This window comes from Epinephelus moara, chromosome 7 (assembly GCF_006386435.1).
Source record: "Epinephelus moara isolate mb chromosome 7, YSFRI_EMoa_1.0, whole genome shotgun sequence".
Classification (NCBI taxonomy): Eukaryota; Metazoa; Chordata; class Actinopteri; order Perciformes; family Serranidae; genus Epinephelus; species Epinephelus moara.
This window is the reverse complement of record NC_065512.1, coordinates 7,618,153-7,639,003: the sequence shown is the minus strand read 5'-3', so window position 1 is coordinate 7,639,003 and position 20,851 is coordinate 7,618,153. Positions and strand designations below refer to the sequence as shown.

Here is a 20,851-nt window from a genome sequence, read left to right as displayed (position 1 = left end):
GAGCCGCTCTAGCGTGCTCACCTGTGTGTGTGGCGGAACTCCGCCGTGCGCGATACAGAGAGCAGAGGAGAATTGTTAACGCGTGACCATGTAGAGACAGAAATGACACGATGGCATAACACCATAAATAGTATATTGTTGTTATTATATGAAGCGTTCGTCGTGCAAAATAATTTCAATGGGGGCTGTGGGCAGGACATTGTTACACAGCTGTGCCTGTGACTTCAGGCAGAGAGACCGCTGCTTCAGAGCAGAAGAGCACGTTTTAAAATACATTTATTTTATCAATTAGTTATTAACTTTTACTATTTTTAGCAACTTGCCCAATCGGGCAAGTGAGTTGTTAGTTTACATGCCCGACCGTGAGTTTTACTTGCCCCAGGCAATCGGGCAATCCTTACTGTTGAGCCCTGATAGATTTTCTACTTCTTTTCTTTTTACGTTTGGTACTTTGAGTATATTTTGAAGCCAATACTTTTGTGCTTCTACTTGATTAAGAGTTTGAATGCATAACTTTTACTTGCAACAGCATTTTTTTTTTGACTGTAGTATTGCTATTTTTTTTAAAAGCAAAATATCTGAATACTTCTTCTACCACTGGTTACTGGATTTTAAGAGTGCTGCATTTGAAACACTGACAGACAACAGCACACAAACACATAGGTAAACCTTCATTATCTCACAGTGTAACGTCTCTTTGGAGGAAGGAATATAAACAGGAATAATGACAACAATGACACAACACATATCTACAGAGCAGTCTTTCTATGATAGCACATTATTGTGGTCATCATAATGACTACATGCATCTTAGGTTTGATTATAGATATTCTTTTCTGCTTATTATTTTAACAGGCATTTCTATAGGCTGCCTTGTACTTCACAAGCAGATTTCTGCTTCAGTGAACCTTCAGCTTTCCTGCATCCTGACTGGCAGGTCCACTGTGATTACACAGCCTTTTACTCATGTTGTGTCTCAGTGCAACAACATATAAACAATCTGTCTTAATGGCTGCATCTTCCCACAGGGCTGCCGGCAGGCCAGGCTTACTTCCTAACTGTTTTTGTTTTCACTCTCCTCCGTGCTCCTCTGGCTTCCTACACAGGTGGCGCAAACCCTGGGAGCCTCTCGAGAGACTCCTTATAATCCGAGGCCAGCAGCAAGCCAAGTGTGTTCATAACTCACTGGGGCTCGTATTAGCTCGGCTTCCTCCTTGACCATGTGACCCTCATCTTGCACCTCATCGTGGCCCCTCAAGTCTCTCTACAAAGCACTTGCCTTTTAATCCATTACCGATTTAATTTGCCTAAACTGTGGAGGTGCAAATCATAGCACGCTTAATGAACTTTTAAGTAATCTTTCCGGCACTTTCTAGTTGAAGAGTCCCGCTGGTCCAGAATACAATATTGATTCAACAATTTTGGCATTACACGTATGTGAAATGTGTTACGATCGAAACTATAAGTGATGCTGCTTTAAAAAGGATTTTCCTTTTTTGGACAAACTACACAGTGAGGATAGCTCTGCAGCTGGAGATCTTTTTTTCTGACCACAGTGGATGTGTTTCAGTCTTAAAAATGGCTTAGTGTTCAGCTGTGGGAATTAAATCATTTCACAGAGGGATCAATGCAATTTTGTTGAGCCGGATGCAATATTTCAAAGCTTTGAGTAGTGATCTCTCCTTTCAGCCTTGTTTGCAAATCCACCAACACTTTGCTTATTCTTGTGTTCATCCTGCAAATGCACACACTTAAAAAAACTCATAACAAATAATGTTTCTCCAGCTTAAACTCAGCAATGCTGACTCAATTTATCTTGATCCTTTAATCTCATGAATTAACTTCAGATTTTCAAAGATTCATTCAAAGATGGGGAAAATCTGATTGTTTAAATGGATGTAAACAAACAGTGAATGTGAAGAATCCTTAAAGTTTGTAGAAACAAAACAAAAGCAACCACCACCCTCCAACCCCCCTCCACTCACACACACAAAAGCACCCCCCTCCATAAATACTCGCAGGGAGCGCTGATTAACATTTGAGTGTGAAAATGTGGCACAGACTTGTGACAAATCCTGACTTTGTAAACACAACATGAAAAGAAGTAAGGGGAGAGATTACTACTGCGAAAAAGATAAACAAACAATTCAATGGAAGTGTAATTATCTGTGTAACCGATCAATGACAAAGCTGAAACATCTCTATGGTCTGACTTCATTCTGATTATTAATAATATTATATTTATATAGTTTCAATTAGACATCTACAATTATTCAATCAGTAACCACCATAACACAAATACTCTAATCCTCGAATAACAGGCTAGGAAATACCACGCATACTTTTGTTCTGCTGAGCACTGCAACAAGTCACACTAGTGAGCCCTGGTTAAAAATCAAGAGTTAATTATTAGTGAGTTTGTTACTTAACATCTTGTATTTTTTATGGCTTAAAAAAAGCAGGAACTAGGAGTACTCAGCAAGGTATATATACAGCTACTACATATGTGTTAAATGCATGTTTTAACATACTTTTACTAGCAGTGGTCGAATGTAACAGTACATTTACTCAAGTACAATTGTGAGGCACTTGCACTTTAATTTCTACTCTGCAACATTCTGAAGCAAATATTGCACATTTTCAACATTTATTTGTCCACTTACTTTGCAGATTAAAATCATTATTACAAAACCTAATTTAAGAAATTATGGTTTATTAAAAAGGTGAACCATTTCATTGTATATTGTATATATTTCAGATTGTCTACTTTACTATTTTATTATTTATTTTATTTTATTGTCTACTTTAATATTTTATTTTATTTATTTCATTGTCTATTTTAGTATTTTATTTATATCTTCATCTTTATCTCTTGTTTCCATTCATGCTGTATTTCTATTTCTACTTTGCACGGAGCATTGGAACAAAAACAATTTCCCCCCCGGGGATTAATAAAGCATTCTGAATCTGAATCTGAATCTGAAAATACCCAGCAGTACATAAAGTAGCTGAGATTAGCTCCACCTTTACAAGCTGCATACAACATTAAAGTGATGTAAACATAATGCATCACAAATTATAATCCAATCAGGGTGTCTACAGGTAACAGATACTTACATTTAATGCCATTTAAGAACTTTAAGATAAATTTTGATTAAATTAAAGACTGATTTTTGGACATATCATTCTTTTCTTTTTTTAAGTATTGTGGGTAAAAGTAAGTAGTATAAATGCAGCTCTGTGCAAAAGTTGGTTTTATAAAGAAATATGGTTAATAGAGTGAGTCACGGCAACCTACATTTAGCCAACAGGTAAGTGCAAGTATTATTTTAAAGAGTCAGCATTACTTTCAGTGGTAGGTTTAAAGATTTGTTACATCAGAAATGTGGACTTTGATGCAGACAAGCTTGACTCATTGACAAAAACAGGGATACGTGAAATCAGATAAAATGTTTGTCACAAATTTGAATATAAGACTCATTCAAAAGCACGTGCCCCGTGCACCGCACTGTCAGTCCTTGTAACTTGGTGCATGTGCTGGCAGGAAACATCAGATTGATCAGGGTGTCTACAGATGTAATCATATGAAATTTAACACCAAACCTGCAATGGGAATACACATTATGTGTGTGTGGGACACATGTGTAAGTACTCTTTCCAAGTAAACACACTGATGTCAGCTCAAAATGAAAAGTAAGGAAAAAACTTAATGTAAAAACAAAATCTCATCGCTGTCATTAACCCTATTTATTACTGCAATTCTTGGGTTTGTCCAATTATTGTAAACAGTCACTGGGTCTGTCCGGATGGAGAAACTTTGCGGCACTGTGACTGAAAATATTTAGACCCATCGAATCTGAATGAATGAAGGACCTGCAGACCCACTGCACACAAGAGGGCTGAGTTGCTTCTTCTTCTAATTTAGTGTTCATAATAAATGACTTTTACGACCTAACATTTATAAAATTGGATTTAAGACATTCTTATTCATTTTAAGGACCTGCAGACACCCTGAAATCAATATGCATTTTATAAAATAAGCCATTCTGCACAATGAGTACTTTTACTTTTGGTACTTTAAGTATATGTTGATACTAATACTTATGTACTTAAGTAATATTTTCAATACAGGGGTTGTACTTGTACAAGAGTAGATTTTAACGCTACAGTATTACTACTTCTACTAAAGTAAAAGATCTGAGTACTTGCTCCACTACTGGTTACTGGATGGATTTAGTAATAGTATAATGCCACGTAATGCTCAGGTGAAATGTTCAAGTAACTAAACGTGGTGCATCAAATTACGTTAGCTTACTGTGCACAAAGACACAATGTAGCGTGAGATAAAATGTTTAGCTGTATTTGATTAATATCCATCTCTGTTCATGACACAGGACAGTCGGTCTGTTGTTGCCATTTTAAATACGGCGGCCACGACGGTACCGTCACGTTTGCAGCCGCTGGTAAATACACACTGGGCATTAGCATACGCTAACTGATCTCACTGCTCCATCTGTTTTATGCACAACGACAAAAACATCGTTTTGTATTTATTTAGCTGTGAAGCCAGGTACGAGCACACATAATGAAAATATCTGCAAGCTTGCAAGGCGTCCGTCCTTGGCCGCAGCAGGGGAGAGGCGAGCGGACATCATGGGGGAAGTTATGCTAAAAAAACGATGCTAACGCTCTGTATGGACGAGCGGTCACAAAAAGAGTACGCGCATTAGACTAAGTGACACAAAAGCAATTCAATGCATCAAAACGCACTTAAAATTCACTGCAGATAAACGTTTATGTAACTGAAAGTGTCGGGGCACTGATGTAGGTGGGCTATGCGTCGTGAGAGTGGAGTGAGAGCAATGCCAGCCATGTTTGCCTCGTAGCTAGCTAAGCTAACGTTAGCTTTACCTCTTCCACCCGCATGTCAATGATCCGCTCCACTTCGTACACATCTTCTACTTCCTCCTCTTGTTCGCTGTCCGCGGGCTCCACCTTCTCCGCTTCAGCCGCCATGGCCGCCGGTTTGCTGAAAAATTAGCTATTTTTCGGTCCAGCACTCGAAAGGCCCCGTTAGCTGCTGCGTGCTCAGGGAGGCAGGGCGCTAGCGTACCTGGCCGTTACTGCACGAGCTCTGCGGCTCAGAGGGTTATCCAGCAGCTACCGCCCGCTCTTACGACGCTGCGTTCAAGTACTGCTCCTAAACTCAAATTTTACCATTTCTTTCCATTGCTATTGAATTTTAAACTTGTTTTTGTCGAAGCTTGTTAGCGCAGTTTTTGCTTTACGATAGGCAGCATTAATTAAGTAAAATAATACATAAATACGCGACATTTAATTCTATTAGGGCTCTACTGTGTCGTTGTTTCAACGGCTGAAGCTCAAAAATCCAATGTTCTCAAAGGCAGCACGGACACAAAACTACCCTCTGAAAAGCAATGAAAACATGGAGGACTGCACAGGGAGAGCCCGAGCAAGAGATAAAGGGGTAAATCTCATACAAAACATTAGTAAATATATGCATTATAAAGCAGTATAATATATGTTAGCACTACCCACCTACTGGTATGTTCAAGCACACAAAACTAACTCAAAATCAGCAGTGTATGCACAGCTAAGTTACATTAAATTCAAGTATTTGTGGCCAGAACGTATTCTGAATATATTGTATCCACAGGATTATATTGTAGAATTCCATAGTGTTTAAAATATATTTAAAATACACACAATGTTCATATTCAAATATGAGATAATGCAGATTCTAAAATATATCTTCAAAAGTACAATATGAGCAACATATTTTTTCAGCAGTGAAAAGTTTAGATTGAGTTTAATTTCACCCGGAAATCCAAACAAACCTGAGCGAAATGCAATACATTTAGACTAAATTGATAAATTTAGGATTTAGGATTAAGCGGTCACACTGATGTCTTTATCTGAATTTATTCAAACATCATCAATTCAACACACATACAATAAAAAAGGACAGGAAATAATAACACAAATATATGGAAATATCTGCTTCACTTAAAATAACTTTGAAATATAACATAATAAAATAATAAGAAACTGGAAAACATACACACATGCATTTAAAAATGTTACTTAATTATTTGCCACACTTACTGCAGCATATGCCATAAACACAAAAAGTGCCATAAAGCATCAATGGACCAAAAGACGAGGAGTTTAAGAGGTCCTAACCTGTGTGTCAGATATGGCATTGGAACTCAGACACAGGCATTGTTGCGTAAACAGAAGTTGCATTATGATTTTAGTGTGCATCAACTTATATTTCAGGCTGAGGTGGATATAACAGTGTCTGAATTTGTAGCCGCATAAAATGTTGCATAGTATGTTGCATCTGCAGTTTAGTGTAACTCCACAACAGTGCTGTAGTGGCTGTTGGGGGAAGTAAAGATGCTCAAGATAGAGATGCTCAGATAATGTTATAGAGCTTTAGGATGAATCAAATACCAACTGAAATACAGTTAAAATAAAGCAGCTACAGCAGCGTGTCTGAGTAAAGAGACGCTAATAGCCGTTCTGAAACGGACAAATGGTTACAGAAGAGGAAAAACTGAAATAAAATGTTAAGGCACATGGAGTCCTATAACATTTTGTACAGCAGTTTGGATGTAGATAAAAATGCTGTTCTTAATTTAGCTAAAAGAGGAAAAAAACCTGTCATGACATGGTGGAATAATAAGCTCTCCAGCATCTTAGATTCATGTCATTTATTACCTCAGTCTATCTGAGTAATTTCAAGATTTTCCAGGCTTAAATACCCTAAGTTTTGAATATACTGTGTGTATGAACAGCTGCCTGGTGTTGCAGCTGTGGGTCTGATAGTCCTCCTCCATCTCAGACACCAAAGATGATCCTGAGATCAGCCAGGGAGAGTTTGGAGACAGTGCTTCCTGTTCCCGACAACACGTTCTGGGCCAGCTCCTTCTTCTTCATCTGCAGTGTTGAGATCTTTTCCTCCACCGTGCCATCACACACAAACCTGCAAACACACACCAACACAAAACATTTTCCCATGAAGCTGTGGGTTGACGGTTTCACTCCTGCCTACAGGACATTTAATGTGATCTCTGTTTCAGGAAACTTTAAATGCAACACTGCAGTATTATTGGTAAATAATAGCATTCACAACACACACACATTGAACGTCCTGCTGATTGGTTACCTGTGGATGGTGACGTCTTTTCTTTGTCCAACTCTGTAGATTCTGTCACAGGCCTGATCTTCCAAGGCTGGGTTCCTGTCAGAGTATTCAGGGGTCAGAGGGTAACGGGCATTAACATCTCACAGCTACACGCCTCCATCAAGCAGTCAAGTTGCAGTTTTCATGCTCATAGAAAAAATTTGCCTTTCTGACAGAACTCCATTTATTTCTACCCAAACTACAATTTTTAGCGAACCGTAACCAAGAAATCTCTTTCTGGCAGAAAATTCCCGAAGCAAAATCTACATCCACCTCTGTCTATATAATATATATAATGAATACTTTGAAGGAATTAAACGAGGTATTAAGTAGGGGTGGGAAAATATTTGATACAGCACAGCATCACGATATTTTTTAGTGGCAACGTGGTAAAAAAAAAAAGTATTATATAAAGTATTAATATTACAAATACAAATAAAACTTAAGGTAGCCTACTAGAACAATATAATCAATTCCTTTCTCAGTCCATTAGATACAGCTTGCTGCAAAAAAAAAAAAAAGGCTTAAGTGAGATAAAAAGATGTTGACAGTGTTTTCGTTTGGGGACATGATGTATAGTTGAATAAAGTAATAAATCGCAATCTATTTTATCGTAGTATAGCATATCGCAACATATTTAAAATCCCAATAATATTGAATCGTGACCTAAGTAGCGTGATAATATTGTATCGTGGATCCTCTGGTGATTCTCACCTCTAGTGTTAATAAGTGTATTTTAAAATACTAATTAGAGTTACTATGGCTATTATTATATCATTGAGGGTGGCTGTGGCTCAGAGGTACAGTGGGTCGTCTACTAATGGGAAGATCAGCGGTTCGATCCCCGGCTCCTCCAGTCTGCATGTTGAAGTGTCCTTGAGCAAGATACTGAACCCCAAATTGCTCCCAATGGCTGTTCCATCTGTGTGTGAGTGTGTTAAAAACTGAGTAGCAGGTGGCACCTTGTATGGTAGCCTCGGCCACCAGTGTGTGAATGTGTGTGTCAATGTGACTCGTAGTGTAAAAGCACTTTGAGTGGTCAGAAGACTAGAAAGGTGCTATACAAGTGCAAGTTCATTTGACATTTACAATACATTCCATCAATTTTTTGGCAAAATGTTGATGTTTGTTAGTGAGGGCTATTTTAGTCCTTAAAGAAGTGTACTTTACAATAATCAATAATAAATAATTAAATAATAAAAACTGTAAAATGTTAACAATATCTTAAACTGTTAATTCTTTCCTTGTAAAATGTTCTATGGGGATGACTACAACTGAAGCACTGAGAGGGGCTGAAGAGACACATGAGGTGTCAGTTGAAGTGAGAGAACTAAAAGCAGCTAAAAGTCAGCTGACGAGTAATAACTATTTATATCAATTGTTTCAAGTGAAGTTCATTTTAAGGTTAAATAATGAGACAAAAACAGGAGGTAAAGCTACTTTTTGGCATAGATAGAATAAAAACAACCACAATATTCAGACAAAAGACATACTGTATCTACTGGAGATGCACGATAACATCGGCACATCACTGGTATCGGACAATATCGGCTTTAAAATGAAGTATTAGAATCAGCCAACATGCTTTTTCTTAATTTGCACAATGACTGAATATTACATACGTTAAAAAGTATTGTATTTTGTCTCCATCTGCTGGTGGGCCGTCACGATAAGTGTATACGTGCATAATATGATGTTAATTCCACTACAGAAGAGACTTGATGATCACTAAAATCATGTGGAGAAAAAAATAATAAAAAATATATATTGATATCAGTATCGGCCAAATATGTTGCTATATATTGGCATATCGGATACTGGCAAAAAATCCAATATCATGCACCAGTGGTCGATACAGCTGGCTACATCAAGCAGGAGAAAGTAAACATCACAAATTATCTTTGTGTTTCTGCGTGTCAGTGTGTCTCACCAGTGCATGTCAATGAGGAAGAGGTGATTCCCACCGATGAGATTGAGTCCGACCCCTCCAGCGCAAAGAGACACCAGCATCACCTTTGACGGAAAACCAAAATATAAACTCATACATTTACTCACAGTATGATACATGTTACACTGGTCTGAGTCCAGTTGGTGAAGTTTACCTGCGGTCCGTCAGGGTTGTTGTTGAATTCTTCCACCAGGTCCATGCGGCGTTTGGGGTTCACGGACCCGTCGATAACGGCGTATCTCAGGCCCATCCTCTGCAGATGAACTGCTACGATGCTGAGCATGCTGGTCCACTGGGACACGATCACGCTGCACATCATCAGAGGAGGAGACACCACGAGGGTTACGCTTAGTCAACACAGTCAAAAGCTTCGGAACAGACACTGAGTGGATCTTGTGGGGAGATGATTTGACAGCTACTTGTACTTTATTATTATGTCTTGGTCTGCAAAATCAATGTGTTGAATTTTTGCTTAAAGAGTAAAAAATAATTCAAGGAGAAGCATATTTGAGTTTAAGGCAACAAGAAGATGTGAATGTTTTACCTTTTCTGATCGGTGCCCTTCTGTCTGATCGCCTTCAGCTCAGAGATAACAGCAGAAATCTGCAAAGTTGAGGCAGTTGTTGTTAAAATCTGATAAAATAACAGCAGTGATACCAGAACATGTTCTTGTTTTGTACTGATAAAATGGCCTGTTTTTCTATAGGCTCGAGACGAAGACATGTTTTAACCATGACTTAGGAAAGTAGCCATCTATGACATGATCAGTCATCATCCTCATCAGCAATTACAGCTGAACTCTAGACACCTTCACGTGCTGTCAGCCCTCCCTAATGATTTCTTTCCTGCACTTTTTCTAGAATAATCAAACTGTGTAGTGAGCAGAGATGGACTCAAACTAAAATAACCTGTGACCCCTCCTCTATGGAGGCCATTAATGTCCACAGCCCTGATACAACCATGTCTTCTGCCATGCAAATCACTTGTAAGTACTGGAGATATCAAACAGCCTGCAGGACACATTCTCACATTCAGGAGGTGATTGTAATGTTCGGGTGCTGAGCACAACAACTGCCCACCTTGGTGCTCTCACTGGTGTCCTCAAACAGCTGTGAGGAGAAGCGAGTGCCATTAAGGGCCACGGTGTCTTTGGGGTCTGACGGCGAGGGGCTGGAGGACAGCGACAGAGCATTGAGCTGCTCCTCCAGAGACAAGACGATCCCGTCGCCCTGCAGCTCCGTCGTGTCGAGAGTCTGATCAGAGAGCGGGAGAGAAAAGATAGAAGTGCTTGTTTATACTGTGCAGCTGTTTTGTGTGTGTGCTTTTAGATTAGATAAAACCAGTAAGCCTGGTCGGAGCACGTGTGTGTACCTTCTTAAGAAGTGACAGGTGACAGCAGCACTGTCGGAGGCGCAGCAGCAGGGACAGGATGTGGACGGTGCTGGATGCCTGCTGAGGCTGCTGGGAACTTGACATAGCAGGGTCAGCCTGGGACATACCAAACTCTTGGGCAACTGGGGAGGGAAGACACACATGATTTTATACACACAGCTTTCTTAAAACATCAATCTGAAATAAAAAAAGTAGTATAGAAGTATATACATTTATGTGCATTAACTTAATTGGCCTTGAGACACAAACATAATTCCACACACTCACAGTCACACCTCTGTGTAAAAGTAGGACTGTTGAGGACTGAAACAACCAGCTGATATCTCACCTTTGTCAAAAGGGTTGGAGCTGGAAGCGTTTCCCTTTTTCACATCATTTCCTTCGTGTCTCTTCAGGTAGTTCTGCAGAGTAGATCTGGAGGAGAAGAGCAAGTCATGTTGCTTGATAGAAGTCAGAGAGGAGTTTAAAAGCTGAACACTGATCAGTCTGTATTTCATTCCTACTCGTCCTTCATGAGAAACATTATGGAGTCACAGGAAAATTGTGCAGGAAATATATAATGTTGTGAATAGTTTATTGTAAATAAACAAATTGTGTGTTGTCTTGACAATGTTTGTGAAACAAGGAACTGGAGGATGTTCCTGTGGTTCCTTCGCATTTTCAGAACCAGACTTACTCACTTTTATCAGTTTGAAACCTTCCTAACAACTAAAAAAGGAATATGGGTTATGTTTTCTCATCAATCTTTTTACAAACTTTGTGTTACCTGGATTGGGCAAACACCACATCATACACGGCCTGTTCATCCTGGGACAGTTTGAGCTGATGCACCTCGCAGGTCCGATCAGGAAGAGACACCTGAAACATTCAACATTTCACGTCAGCCAGGATCAAGAGTGAGTGTGTGTTGATGCTTGAATCAGTCAACATCTCAGTTGCAGTTAAATCCGAGATCATGGCCTTCATAATGAGCATTATCAGTGTGATGTTCTCATGAGGACAGGAGTCTATGCTGTGTGTGTCCCTACCAGTGGTTTTCCTGTGGAGTCCAGCTGGTCTTTGGTGCGTCGGAGCAGCAAACACCTGGTCAGGATGTTCAGTCTTTCTCTGCCTCTATTTGAGCCGTTGTCCACCTGAGCTTTCCACAGTTTGTACTCATCAAATGGAGAGCAACGCAAAAACCTAAAGGACAGATGTGAATGAACAGAAACTCATTCAGATAAACCATCTTCACAAACTTCACGTGACTCCAGTGAATTTATAGTTTTGTTACGGCCATAGAAAGCTAATATAAAGCTAGAATGTGTCAGACAATAGCCGATGGGTTCTCCGATTGTATCTCTGCTAATGTGTTTTGCCTCTTTTGCTCTCTAAGTGGACTGCTTACCAGCAGGCAACCAAAGCCCGCACAAAGGGGTTGGTCAGTACTACTCGGACGCAAGTATAAATCCCGCTTAAACACACCAGTCTCACTGCAAACAGCACTTCCCAGTGAGAGCCCACAAATGATCACAGAGACAAAACAGAGGATGTATTACTCTTGTATTCAATGTGTTCCTACTTGAGCAGTGAGTACATGTCCAGCAGGTTGTTCTGGATGGGTGTACCCGTGACAGCCCAGCGGGCCCGAGCCCTCAGCTGACAGACTGCCATGGAGGTCTGCACCTTTGGGTTTTTGATGTTGTGGGCTTCGTCCAGAATCACTCGGGCCCAGGTCACTCGCAGAAGAGGAGCAGAGCGTGGTGGCTGAGGAAAATGACAAAGGCATGAAGTCTACATGTGTCTCAGTTCTTCAGTTTTGGTGCCAAAGATTACTGAACACATTTCACACACAGTTTCAGCTGCCAGCTTCTTTAGTGTAACTTTGTCTGTGTCAGAGAGAGAATCTTCAGTTACAGTATTAAAACTGATAAATGCTGCTGGAGTCAGAGCTGTTGCTTTAAGTTATACAAATATATTACTCACCACAACATCAGCATCATCTTTGCTGGGTTTCTCAGCGCCCTCCTTCTGGACTGGAATCTCTTTAGAGACCAAACTGTATGTGGTCACCACCACATCATAGTCAGCCAGCCTGAGGGAACGACAGAGAGCAATTAATACAGTCTGACTGTGTGTTTCAACAGTCTTCTCTTGATGTCTAAGAGCTGAAGCCTTTCAGTTAGAAACCATGAAATCAGCTGCCAGTTGGAGCTGGGTAATAGTTCAATATCTCAATATCAGTGTTTGACTTTGAGTGAAAACATATTGTGGTTATATGATCAAAAAGAGAAAAAGGGTACGACTGCTCTTTTATAAAGCATTCAGAAAAGAGAAGACGACAGAGGTGTGTGTGTGTGTGTGTGTGTGTGTGTGTGTGTGTGTGTGTGTGTGTGTGTGTGAGAATGTGTGCATGGTTCCCTCACACTTTGGCACTTCTCTCACGGTTGGGGCCGTGGTACAGGTACACACTCAGCCTGCCTGTCTTCACATGTCTCTCAATCTCCCTCTTCCAGTGGTGGACCAGGGAGGCAGGACAGATGATCAGAGTGCCCTTAGAAACCACGAGGCTGGAGTCTGGATGATCAACAACAAATGAATCAGAACTTGAATACTGTAAATACTCAAACATTTAACCCTGAGAAGAATTCAGACCAAAAAAAGACATATTATGTAACTTAAAGGATCTCTATGCAACATTCAGAGTGTAGGAGTTGTCTGGACATAGCTTTTAACATGGAGGGTGCTGAGCCATCAGCTAGCAGCTAATAATGTTGACTCCCAAAAAGGTGCTTAACAATGGCAGCAGTGCTGACAGAGCAACTGTGCGTGTCCACAGGGGTGATTTTTGAAGTGAGGGGTGACGCTGCTTCACAGCATTGGACACTTGATGGGAGTGCCACTATGCCCACAGGCTGTCTGCTCCCAGATTTAAACTGAACCATCATGGCAGCTTGTTTGGAAACTTTCCTTTATATCACGAAAACAGCTGACTGAAATGTGTTTCTAAAAATATCTGAAGTAAGAATTAAGCCCTTCAGTTGCTGGCATCGTTTCAGATCAGCAACGGTTAGTTTCCAGAGGCAGCTAGTCACGCTGGACGCCTGATTTGCATAAAGTAGCCTAGATACAACTTTATGCAAATGAACGTACACAAAGCTCTGCATGACTGCTCACACAGACAATGAATGGGGAGGCACCTACCATAACAGTGTTAACCAGGGGAAATCCAAAAGTGGGCATGACACTTCCGCAAAAACGCCGCCCTGATCTTAGAAGTAACCGCCGTATGATCGCAGTGTTAAAGCGGGGGCAATGTGACATGCACACACAGAGAGGTTTACCACAACAAACCACAGAGAAACTCAGGTTACACCACACACTGAGGGAGTGTAAGGAAGTGTGTGTGATTACTCCACTACATCTTTACATGACAAATAGTGTGTTGCTGCTGTATTAACCTTCTGAATGTAGCATACAGCTCCTTAAAATGACGTTCAGGGACAGTCATGATTACTTTGCTTTATTCTACCAATCCAACTGAGAAAGTTAGAAAATATTCTAGTCACCAGTTTTGGAGATCCAGCTCTCTTCCTTCTTCCCTTCCTTCTTCTCAACTTCATCTTTTGCCTTGATCTTCTTGGCCAGTATGAGAGCGATCATGGTCAGGGTTTTCCCCAGACCCATGTCATCCGCTGGATCCCAAAAGAGCGGGAACGACAAGAAGGAGAGATGATGAAGAAAAAAGTTCTCTGCTCACTGGAGGTAACTGGATTGTCACGTTCTCATCACATTATATTTAAAAGTCCTAAAGACAAGTATCTTATTCAGAAACAATTTCCTGAACTCAGAGCTGAGTTTAAAGTTAAGCTAAATGTTGCTGAGGAGGAAACTGGCATGATGATTTTCACAGGGGACGTCTCACCTCAGGATACTATACTCAGGATACTTTACGGACATGCCCACGCCATCCTAGTTCCATGCAATTTTGGGCAAAAAACATGCATATTTTTTCTCATGCTGTACAAACGGTTTATTTTCACCCATTGTATTTGAATATTTCTGCATACTGGGGTCCCTACACAGTCTTGGAGTTGCATGAATCCTTTGAAACCCAAAGAGACATCACTTTTCTTGTGCTGCTTTCAGATGCCTTTCCCAAGTATTTAAACCTTGGAACCCTGAGCAAAGGTCTTTCAGAAACATGCAAAAAAAGGCAAAGAGCAACTTGGCAAGAAATGTCCCACAAATTGCAAAAAAAAAAAAAAAAAAAAAATAGATTTAGAAAATTATTTAAAAATATAAAGAAAAGTAAGGGAAAAAAAATCATATTTATATATTTAAAATTGTGGGACAGAATTATTGTCATTTTTTCAGGTTATTTCCTTGTGCGTTTGTTTTTGACTTTCTTTCTTTTTTTAAAACGAAAAATTTTCTCTTTTCTACTAATTTCTTGCAAATTTTTTGAGTCATTTCTTCTTTCGTTGCTCATTGAAATCAAGCCTATTTGCTCAGCTTTCAAAGGGTTAATAGAGTGTAACTGGAAGGCTGAGACTCTTGGAAATTCAATGGGCCCCAATTTTATTCATGTGTGATGATGTTAAGCCCCCATAGTAGCTATTTCATTGTAGTGAGACCATTATTTGAAACAGATATCACTGTATAAAATGACCTTTAGTGACCTCTATGATAATCACAGCCTCATGAAACTTCACAAGCACAAACTAGAGACCTCGAGCATTCAGAGGATGTTTGGCTTTCATATGTATATTTATGACAAGGAGATTTCTCAGCAGTTTCCAGAACAGAAGTGCTCCCCTTTCAATCAATTTCAGACTTCTCACAGAAGTCTCCAAATGCCAGAAGTTTCTGACACCAAATCACAGCACAGATTTTTCTGTGAAGTTCCTCAAGGTCTTGGTGTCTTATGTGGTATTTTAAAAGGGATTTTTGACCATTTATACATTTCTCAAGTGGTCAAAAAAAGCTTAAATTTAGCACCAAGTCTGTGCAACAAATGGTGTCAAACCAAAAACTACTTCCATCATAATGTGTTTAGCCTGTATACACTCTGAAAGAGGTTGATAAAGATCACATAAGAAATTCTGTGAACATACCCAGGATTCCTCCACAGGGATTCTGGGCTTCTCTCCAGAGCAGCCAGGCCAGAGCTCTCCTCTGATGGGCCAGGAGTGTAACCTGACCAGACAATCACAAGAGGACACTGTTATTAGAATAATGTAATGGACAGATGAAAACAGGACATGCAGGCATTCATTTTTATACTTTAAAACATATCAGATTGCAACAGTAAACGCATCAATCCCTTTATCTCATCAGTGGTGTCAGGTATTCTGTGTGAGGGACTGATGGAAAACTCAAGGAGTGTGTCACCTTGATGCCTTTGGGGTCTGGAACCTCAGTCTCAGCGTCAGGGCAGGACTCCAGGGATTTGTGGAGATGGTCGATGGCCTCGCAGGTGGCATTTTTCACCGCCAGCAGACGGTCCTCAGTCATCCTGCCGCCATAAAAGGCATGGACCTGTGGGTTTGCTGAAAACATGAAGTACACATAAATAAAAGCAGTAAAAATGGAAATAAATCCAGACATAAATAGTCTGATTTCAGATAAATGCAAATACACTTTTATTGCTTCAAATAAATCTGACATGACCTGATAGAACTCCTGGAAAAATCCCACACAGCTACAGAAATGTCTTCTTCTGTCTCTTTAACTTACCTCCATACATCTGGGTGTATCCCTGGCTCAGCTGGAGCCCCAGTGAGCTGCCCGAGGCCTGGTGTTGGTAGGAGCCCGTGGCTGGGGGGGCTGGGAGCAGGATGGTGCCACCCTGCCGGCTGAATGGATTAACCTGCTTGTTACCCAGACTAGCATCACTGCTGTTCTCTCCACTCTGAGACCCTGAGAGGAATTCATACATCATAGTTGCAGTGGTCACTCAGATACCGACAACAACATAAATTCAAATGTTTCACTGTATAATAAAACAGAGCTTTTTATTTTCTCTTGCACTTTGTTCTGCTTGTCATTCTTCATCTCTGCACTGTTAGCTGTTATTTCTAAATTAGGTCCTTTTACCTTCATTGTTGTGTTTCATTGTCGGTACAACAGACGGAGATGGGAGATACCCGCACACCAGTGCAACTGGGCTGAACAGCCACAAAAAGGTTCACACATTTTCAGCCTCTGTGAACCTTTTTGTGTCTGTCCAGCCCAGTTGCACTGGTGTGTGGGTATCTCCTCTGCCATCCCTTATGAAAAAAATAAAAACCTAAATTTCACAATTTCCTTATCTAGGGAAAAGAATGATTTTTAAAATGTTTTAACTGTTTTAAGAGGGCAATGAATTACAGGACAAACAACTAACTGAGACCCAGCTGTGTTTCAAGATGTCAGACCAGTTTCCATTAACATTTAAAAACAGGGCTTGTTGTCTTGGTGTCACGGTGACCCTGTAAGAGCCAATTTTCTATGTGTTTCAGTTTGCTTTTGTTTCCTGTAATACCACTGGCGAACACTGAGTGACAGTCACCTACAAACAGGGCCTTATTCAGATGGGCAGGGAAATGCAGCCAGGTGTGTGTGGTCATGGCGTCAGGGAGAATGATAGTAAGGCAGCTATCATGTGATTAAGCTACCTAACTCTGTCCCTAGATATCAATTTGTGTGGAGTGTAAGCAATTAAAGCAAGAAAAGTAAGAGAAATGCATGGACTGAATGCATGAACAGAACAGCTCATGTCAGTTAGAACTCATTGACATGCAACGACGCAGCGACTTAGTGGAAAGCTATTTTAGACCAGATTAACTGGGAGCCAAGATTCATTTCTGCAACAGCTGTAACATGTAGTGGCTTCTTTCAAAATGATTTTATATTATCTGTGATGTGAGTGAGTTACCAGGCTGAGAAGCAGCAGTGAGACTCAGAGACTCCAGCGCGTCTTCCAGCTCTTTCACCTGAGTCCTCAACCTCTCCCCTTTATCTGGCAGAGCTGCCACGTTCACCACGGACAGAGTTGCCTAAACAGGAAGGACAAAAGGGTTAGAGGACCCACGGAACCTAAAGAACCTGGGGCACATCTATGGCATGTATGGCTTTCCAAATCTGTCCAAACAACCAACTATATTTGTCTCATACTCACCTTCTTCTGTTGGAGTTGAGCAGTGAGCATGGTGCGCAGCCCATCCTGCTGACCTTTGACCTTAGAGGCTGGCTGGAACCCAGCATACGCAGTCAGGGGCTTTTGGACAGCAGACACAGGAGGAGTTTTCTGTGTGGCAGGTTTCACTGACACCACCACTACATCATCATCATCATCATCTTGGTGGATTTTGGTTCCACTGGACTCCGGCTGTGTTGGTTTGGTAGTTGTGGGGTTCTTGGTGTTCTCCGAGTCTCTGCGGCTACTACTGGGTGCAGATTTAGAGACACTCTCTTTCACAGCAGGGTCAGTTTGTTTCACCTGACATGTTTCACCGCTGGTTGGTTGCTGGGTCGATTCCTTGTGAGGTTCTTGTGAGGTTTGATTTACTTTCACAGGATGGACAGCCTTGACAGTGGAGGTAGAGCTAGTTTTTTCTGCTACTCCCTGCTCAGTGTGGTTCTCTTTGGCCTTGTCTTGCACTTTATCTGTAGTCTTATCCACACTGTTAGCTTTGGGACTGCTTCTCTCCTCATCTGAAACTCTCTTCTTTAACTTCATCCCCGGGGGAAGCTGTTTGCCTCTGTAAGAATCTGATGAATCCAGCTTCCCTTTCTCCTTCTCTTCCGCTCCTGCACCTATGCTCGCCACATTTTCTTTCTGACAACCTTCTCTTGCCTCGCTGTCTTTCTCCTCACTTTTCTTGTCACCTCCTCCACGCTGCATCCTGCTCGACTCAGAATCCTTGTCTGTCTTGACGGGGGCTTTAAAAGGGTTTCGGACAGGAGGCAGGCAAGAGGGCTGCAGCTGTGTGTCAGAGAGAGGGTTTCTCTTTTCTTTCTCTGGCTGCAATTATGGAGGAAAACAGACATTTAAAAAGTAGGTACAAGACAGTCAACTGAAAAAGAGATGGGGGGTGACATGTGGCAAAGACTCAAATTGTGGATATTGTGATTGTATGGCCAGTGACAGAAACAGTTTGGATTTTTGAAGTGGGGTTGTATGAGGTGTTTATCCATAGTCAGTGGATTACCTACAGTAGATGTTTGTTAGCGCTCCCCCAGTTTGGAGAAGTGGCAGGAGTGCCGATAAGGAAGCTAAGCAATGTGCTGCTGTGAATGGGGGCAGCAGCAAAATGTATTTTAGCCACGTAAAAAATGTCCCACCTAAAAAGATCTGTTAAAGTGTACGTTATATTATGAGTATTTTCACCACTTTGTCTTTCAGTCAGACAGCCTGTTTTGACAGGGAAGCCACAACCGACTTCAGTTCCCCATCTTTGCTCTCTTCAAAGCCACCAGACTCCATTGACAAAAACAGTAATTTTAGCACGCTGAACACGGGAGCTGCTGGTCTATCACTGCCTCGATTGATTAGTTAGTTTGTGTTATTTGATGAGTGTGGTTAATCTGAAGTAACCCTTTAAGCCCAAAGTCACATATGACACAAACAAAATACCTGATTGAGGCAGTGACAGACCAGCAGCTCCTGTGCTCAGCAGTGTTAAATCACTGTTTTTCTCAGTGGAGTCTGAAAAAACTTTGAAAAGAGTGACAGAAGCAGCAAGGTACATCTACTGTATGTAATACAATGACTATGGATAGCTCATACAACCCCACTTCAAAAGGTCCAGAATTTCCCTTTAATCCCATAAGGTTAATTTTCTACATGTTCATTCATATCTCTAGCCTTATATCTTAGCATGACACTAACATATTTGGTCTCTTTGGAAACACTGGGGTCTTGACATGACATGAATTCAGCATAAAGTTCTGAACATGTGTGTAATAATTTGAGGGCTGAAGAGATAAATGTGTTGTCTACTGCTAATGAGTCCCAGATACAATTCTCAGATACAATAAGGGTGTGTATTGTGTGATGTGACGAGTACTGTCTTACTGCAGTCCAAGGCACGCTTCCACACCACCTCTGGCCTGCTTTTTTCCCTGTAACGCACCTGTAGAACAACCTGAAAGAAGGAGAACACACTTGGATTCAAAAGTACAATCCAATCAGCAGTCAACTAAAACCAGGCACCATGTTCAAGTGCCTAATATAATTGTAAAGCTGCAACAGGAGCTACTTTTTATTACTTGTTTTGGGCCATAAAACACCTGTACACACACCTGTGGCTCTGCTGTTGCAGACTGTAGGTAAGAGCTTGGAGCTCCACAATCGAATCTTCATGCTGGAGGCAGTGGGATGCTGAGACGCTGGAGGAGATCGTAGTAAAATAGAGATCAGAAACAGGGATATAAATCTGTGCACACTCTACAAAACTTGGGAGATCTAATCCAGGATTTGACCAACAATTTAACTATTATGCCATGACCAAATGTCTGCCAGTTATAGTTTGACAAAGGCCATGTTCTTGGCTGAAATGAGAGGAATAAAATACCAGTGTGAATGCATCAAAGACCATATCAGTGTTTGCCTGAAGCAAGCAAAGCAACTGTTAAGCATGACTGATGTTTAGATGAATGGTCTCACGCATCTCTACTTTATGGTACTGGGTTTTTTAACATTTCTGGGTTGCACCAGAGTCTTCCTGAGTCATTTTAAAAGAGGAGGCTGTACAATGTTCCACAATAATGAGCATTTATAAACATGTCACTGCTATGGTGGACACTTGGATCCATCCTTGCCTTCACACATCCACTCTAAATTCGTCTCAGAGTGTCAGACACAGGGGATCAGTGATGTGAATACCTGGCGACATGAGTGAAATCACAGCCTTGCTTGTCAACGCAGACGTAGAAGCTCTTGCCTTTATTTGGTCCATCTTTAACGCCCGTTTTTAACATACACACGCTGCCTGTGGGGGGACATAAATAAGGAATTATGTAGCAAATCCAATAAGCTTTCTATTAACTACAAGTTAGCAACGGAAATGCGTAGACATCTTTGGTTAGCATATTCAGAAGTGAACGTTACACCGACCACTGACAGAAACTGCCTTGTCACGCACATTAAAACAGTGTAAATATGAATTGTGGACACTAAACACAACACGTACCTTCATATTTTATAAAAAACAATTACAAACCGTTAACTTGTGGTGACTTACCGTGGACATTACATAAAATTTTCTCCATTGTCCTGACACATACAGCACAATTTCACTTGCTAGGAAGAGAAGTTCGGTATTTTCGTATCGACC

The 20,851-nt window shown here is 40.9% G+C and overlaps 2 protein-coding genes across 8 annotated transcripts in view; both read right to left on the bottom strand.

Annotated features, from left to right (window-relative positions):
• Nucleotides 1-5,152, bottom strand: part of mphosph8 (M-phase phosphoprotein 8) — a 53,973-nt gene extending 48,821 nt beyond the window's left edge. For all 7 annotated transcript variants that reach the window (XM_050049173.1, XM_050049168.1, XM_050049166.1 and 4 more), the window contains exon 1: nt 4,912-5,152. In XM_050049173.1, the coding sequence (XP_049905130.1) occupies nt 4,912-5,016 (105 nt within the window). In that variant the 5' untranslated portion in view covers nt 5,017-5,152. The remainder of the gene's footprint in view (nt 1-4,911) is intronic.
• Nucleotides 5,153-5,934: 782 nt separating this feature from the next.
• On the bottom strand, nt 5,935-20,843 carry ttf2 (transcription termination factor, RNA polymerase II). Its single transcript, XM_050049194.1, has 23 exons — nt 20,759-20,843; nt 20,401-20,506; nt 19,818-19,904; nt 19,591-19,660; nt 17,692-18,537; nt 17,449-17,569; nt 16,269-16,451; nt 15,924-16,081; nt 15,647-15,728; nt 14,099-14,224; nt 12,956-13,106; nt 12,516-12,624; nt 12,112-12,296; nt 11,579-11,732; nt 11,317-11,408; nt 10,879-10,964; nt 10,530-10,672; nt 10,238-10,411; nt 9,703-9,761; nt 9,313-9,466; nt 9,141-9,223; nt 7,193-7,267; nt 5,935-7,009 (listed from the first exon to the last, which is right to left on the bottom strand). Exons 1-23 carry the CDS (start codon nt 20,784-20,786, stop codon nt 6,865-6,867), a joined length of 3,417 nt encoding a protein of 1,138 aa, XP_049905151.1. The 5' UTR covers nt 20,787-20,843; the 3' UTR covers nt 5,935-6,864.
• Nucleotides 20,844-20,851: the final 8 nt, after the last annotated feature.

Bases quoted from the DNA above. Each gene is read 5' to 3' on its own strand.
- ttf2 (XM_050049194.1), bottom strand. From the start codon at position 20,786: ATGGAGAAAATTTTATGTAATGTCCACG. The intron at 10,412-10,529 runs GTACACACACGT...CTCTCTGATCAG, and splicing joins ACCTGTCACTTCTTAAGAAG to ACTCTCGACACGACGGAGCT. The intron at 7,268-9,140 runs GTGAGACACACT...ATACTCTGACAG, and splicing joins TTCCTCATTGACATGCACTG to GAACCCAGCCTTGGAAGATC.